This window comes from Berghia stephanieae, chromosome 1 (genome assembly GCF_034508935.2).
Source record: "Berghia stephanieae isolate SIO BIC M18660-M18661 chromosome 1, UCSD_Bste_1.3, whole genome shotgun sequence".
Classification (NCBI taxonomy): Eukaryota; Metazoa; Mollusca; class Gastropoda; order Nudibranchia; family Aeolidiidae; genus Berghia; species Berghia stephanieae.
In genome coordinates this window covers 133798375-133803581 of record NC_088360.1, presented here as the reverse complement: position 1 = coordinate 133803581, position 5207 = coordinate 133798375, and the positions used below count along the sequence as shown (strand labels likewise).

General features: G+C 39.0%; 1 protein-coding gene across 2 annotated transcripts in view; it reads left to right on the top strand.

Moving 5' to 3' along the window:
• The window catches only part of LOC144963249 (uncharacterized), a 73647-nt gene extending 68908 nt beyond the window's left edge, over positions 1–4739 (top strand). For both annotated transcript variants that reach the window (XM_078897111.1, XM_078897110.1), the window contains exon 2: positions 3929–4739. In XM_078897111.1, the coding sequence (XP_078753237.1) occupies positions 3929–4287 (359 nt within the window). In that variant the 3' untranslated portion in view covers positions 4288–4739. The remainder of the gene's footprint in view (positions 1–3928) is intronic.
• The last annotated feature ends 468 nt before the right edge of the window (positions 4740–5207 follow it).

Here is a 5207-nt window from a genome sequence, read left to right as displayed (position 1 = left end):
ACCAATTTCGTTCGCACTATACTGCCGCACTCTGGGAAAATATGTATTTAAAATTCGGTCAGAAAAAATATCGATCGATTTCAATGGCCTTCATCTTGATAAGAACTCTCAAACTTGGAACTTCTTGGGATATGTTCTCTGGCCAAAATGTGTAATCGTGTTTTTTTTCTCCAGAATATGGCAGTTTATGGTTTAATCATATAATAGCAACAAATAAAAACATCGTAATTTTAGCTAAAACCACTGCCATACTCTAAGAACAAAAACAAAAACATTTTTTAAAAATATTTTGGCCAGAAAACTTGTTCAAATAACAAAGCGATTAAAATAAGTCCCATTTAATAAAAAAACAAAAACATAGGGAAAAAAACTCTCTAATATGGGACGTCATTTGATTGAAGATCCAGATTTAAGGGGTTTTTTTTTTTTTTGGCAAGGCGAAAGACATTTTAGCCGATCGATAAGTAGATGAATGACACCTATGTTTTCTGGCCAAACTGTTAAATAGTGCCGAGCGGTACCGGTACTAAGTACCGATAATTTATCGACACAAAGCAGCCCAGTCTCGATACTCCGACGCTCCACTAAAAATAATATATGACATTAACAAAAATAAAGTGGAAACATTGAATTAAAAGAGAACAATTTTTTAAAAACTGGAAACAAAAAAAAAACAACAACAGAGCTCTCCAAACTCTGCACTGTCGATAACAAATCATCGGCAATGAGAATTATAATAGGGAATTCTGGGTACCGGTACCGGTCTCGAGAACAGCGATACTGGCCTAGGATTACCGGTAATTTATCGATAACGAGAAGAGTTGGTACCGCCCGACACTACTTTTAAACACTTGTTATTCCAGAGTACAGCAAAAAGGACATTCAGTGCTCGATAGTGCTGTCGCTTTGCTAGAGGCAAAGTGTTCTGACAGCCTGACAGCCTGTGTCATCCCGTGGAATGACCGGACATCGGATAAATGACTATCTATTGACACCTATCTTAATGACTTTGTTGACTGTCAGATTCTAGAACTTTCGAAGAGAAGCGAGGACGAGAGAGGCATGCGCACAACCAACATGACGTTCTCTCTCTGATAACTTTTCCGCCGGTGACGTCACAGACTATGGGTGACGTCCAATCAAGGGACGCAACTCTTCCGCTAATCTCATTCCCTATAACGAATTCAGAATTGATTGAAGGATAGAATAAAAGATTCTTACACTCTTCTGTTTTGCAATTCGGAACGTTGTTCCCAACGCGCACTCAACGCTCTTGTAAAACTATTGGGAACACGTCTGGAATTGTGGTTATTGCGGCTATGTGGTCTAGTGGTATGACACTCGCTTTCGGATCGTAAGGTCCTGGGTTCGAGCCTCGAGCTCGGCGCATAGTTGAGTCCTTGGAAAAGGCTCTTTACTCACACTCTCTCACCGTACTCAGGTGTAAAATGAGTACCTGGCCGTTAACAGCGTTGTCTTTGTCCGAAAATTTGTAATATCGCCTAACAGGCGTCATGTCCCGTCCTACATGTTAAATGTTGCTGTTTACCAGGGATCCCTTGTAAAGCACTTTGAACACATTTACTGGTTATTGCGCTATATAAAGCTCTATTTTTCTTTTTTACTATTTTTTGGTAAAAAAAAAAACAACAACAAAAAACGCGTCAATATCAATTGGTGATAAGACGTGCAAATAAATAATTTTTGGTATTATATTCCAATGGGTTTGGGGTTTTTTTTTCAACCCTTCTGTATTCTGCGCATAGTTGAGTCCTTGGAAACGGCTCTTTACTCACATTCTCTCACCGTTTTCAGGTATACAATGAGTACCTGGCCGTCAACAGCGTTATCTCTGTCGGAAAAATTGCAAAATCGCCTGGCAGGCGCTATGTCTCGTTCTAAAGATAACGTGTTACTGTTGATCAGAGATCCTTGTGAAGCGCCGCACAAAGGATTTTAATATTGGCACACTGTATAGAAAGAAAGACATCTATCAACCCTCTAAATATTCTTTCAAGTGATGAGTAGCCACTAAGGACCCATTCTTACATATTTTCAGGCCTTAACCCTCTCCTTACCAGCCGTTTTCAGAATCTTATCCACAATTTTACACTAACTCCAAACGAAAATAGATTTAGTACTTCAAACAGCAAAGCAACAAATAAATTCTATAATATATAATATTGTCCAGCTAAATTACAGTGTCAAGTTTTTAGAGCTGTAACAAAAATTTTTTTTTAATTTTGTGATCTTAATGGTTGCATTGTAACGAATATGACGATTTTCCAATGGTTGGTAAGGAGAGGGTTAATCTAATTAGCATACAGTGGTGACCTTTCGTAGTTAAGGCAATTCTAAACTGCTAGAAGCAGATGTGAACTGGAAAAAGCAATGAGCACAAATTGAATTAGATCTATAATAACGTCGGAGAAGAAAAGATCACAATGCAAATTAGTTTCTGAAATCAATGATTAACGCGGCTATGTGGTCTTGTGGTAAGACACTCGCTTTCGGATCGGATGGTCTTGGGTTCGAGCCTCGCTCGGGCGCATGGTTGACTCCTTGGAAAAGGCTCTTTACTCACATTTTCTCACCGTACTCAGAAAAAATACTGTAAAATAAGTACCTGGTCGTTAAAAGAGCTGTCTCTGTCCGAAAAAATTGTAATATCGCCTAACAGGCGCCGTGTCACGTCCTACATCTGAAGTGTTGCTGTTGGCCAGTACCACTTGTAAAGCGCTTTGAGCAGGATTAGTGGATATTTCGCTAAATAAAATATCAAATTTAAATTTAATGATTAACGCCATGTTCTCTAGGATATAATTCAACCTACAGCATTTATATAAAGCAATGACCACTAAAGATGTCCACGTACATGGTTTACAAGACCTTCCTAACGAACACCAACACTTAACATGTAGGACGAGACGACATGACGCCTGCAAGGCGATATTACAATTATTTTTTTGGAAAAGGCTCTTTACTCACATTCTCTCTCCGTACTCGGGTGTAAAATGAGTACCTGGCCGTTAACAGCATTGTCTCGGTTCGAAAAAAAAGATGTACTATCGCCTAACAGGGGTGAATCTCGTTCTACATGTAACATGCTACTTTTGGTCAGGGACCCCCTGTAAAGCGCTTTGGGCACGTTTAGTGGACATTGCGCTATATAAAAGTTCAAGCTCAAGAATCATCTGAAAGACATAGAGTTGTTCCCCTTAGTGGAGAAATGAAATACGAAAAATAAATGTAACGCAGTTAAAGTATTGATTGCAGATGGGTTTTTGTACGTAGGACGATAGGGCAATCACATCACCATCATCAACCCAGACGCATTCTGAAAACACAACAAAAAAACAGGTTTTAAAAATTTAGCCAGACATCGTCCTTCAAATGTTCATCTACCAAAATGTCCCTCACTTTGTCAAAAACTCTCTAACTTGTGACTTCCATTGCTGTTGTCCGTTTCACGCTATAGAAACCAGGACTGTTGTTAGACACGCACAACAAGTAAAATTTTGCAGGTCCTCTAAAAGCCAATAAACGTCTCCTTGTTACAATAAAACTGTTGGCAATCAGTTGATTCATTGTATTGTGTATAAGTCGCCTAACAGGCTGTGTTATTGTTGCTCCACAGTTTATGAAGATTTTCATACGATAGCTGGTGATATACATATTTTTATTCTGGACTTTTTATACTGTTGCCTTTGTGACACTGTGCTCTTTCATTTCATATAATTTTTGCTGGCTTCTAACAGGATTTTTAGTGACTTTACGTGATTTTTATGTTGTTTCTGAATATTTTTAATGGATTAAGCGCCTAGAGCTCATATTGCATGAGCTGTTGGCGCGATATAAGTAAGCACTATTAATATTTGGGATATGCTCCTTGTATTTACCTATAAATTATCAATCTTATCATCCCCAGGTGACCTAAAGATGTTAACAGTCCCCCTCGTCATATTCCTACTCCTACCAAATCCTTCAAGCACAGCTGAGCTGTACAGAGCTTGCCTTATGGAATGCTTCAACTGCGTCCAGACCTACGGCAAGGACTTCTACAACGGAAAACTATGCGCCGAAAACTGCGCAACTTCCTTTGGACAAAGCATCGACACCAAATGTTTCCCACCAGACAAACGAAGCGGAAAAGCACCAACGCTGACGTCATCATGCCAAAAGCGGTGCGAGAGGAGGTGTGGCTACGACTCGCTTCACGTCAAATCGAACGGCCATTTTTGCATTTTGTCTTGTATCTTATCGAATGAGAAATACACAGCTTGTTGAAGTGAGAGTATAAATGGAAGACACAAGTTATGAATGCCATAATAACAATAATAATGATAATATAACTTATAGTTTGTTAAAAGTTATCTATTTTGTTGAGATTATTATCATCTGAAGGGTTTGACATGCAAAATGTGATGCGTTACTTTGGAATAATATTCAGGGACACAATATTTCTAAAATAAAATAGCACGCTTATCATACAGCTGTACCCTGAAATATCATTCTTTTCTTCATGTTCGTCATGAAACGTCTCTTTCTCATTTTGAAAAGATTATAATAAACCTCAACTTGTTAACAAGCCTCCAATAGGAATCTTCGTTGATCTAAGGTTTAAGACTTTTTAAAAATTCATATGATGGCCGTTTTTTAGAAACATTATCTGGCTAAAACAGGGAAGAAGTGGTATTTAGTTTGCACATGGCCAAAAAGCAATAAAACCATTCTTTTTTTCCTGTTTTGTTTTGTTTTGTTTTGGGGGGCGGGGGGGGGGGGGGGGGGGGGGGGGGGGGGGGGAGGCGGAGTTCGAATGTCAAGGAACGATTTACATTTAACACTGAATTTTGATTTATTTAGTGGAGCACAAAACTGCACTTCTGTTAAAACGGTTGGAACGTCAATGTTACGTCAAAATTAAAATGAAAAAAAAATGGAGCGGGAGGGGGGGGGGGGGCTGTTGGTGGAGCAGGTGATTCATGTTGATGGTCGACCACTTTAAAACCAATAGATATATATTGCGTCAGTACTACCCCACCATACCTAGTTGAGTCAATCCTCATCACACGAAGCTGCAACTCTCGTATTTTGGGTTGGATTGGATTGGATAATGAAAAGAATTAGATTAAGTAGAAAAGTGCCAGCAGACAATAAATAGATAATAAAAAGCTTTGCAGTGATGAGGAGTTGAACATTGGACCCGG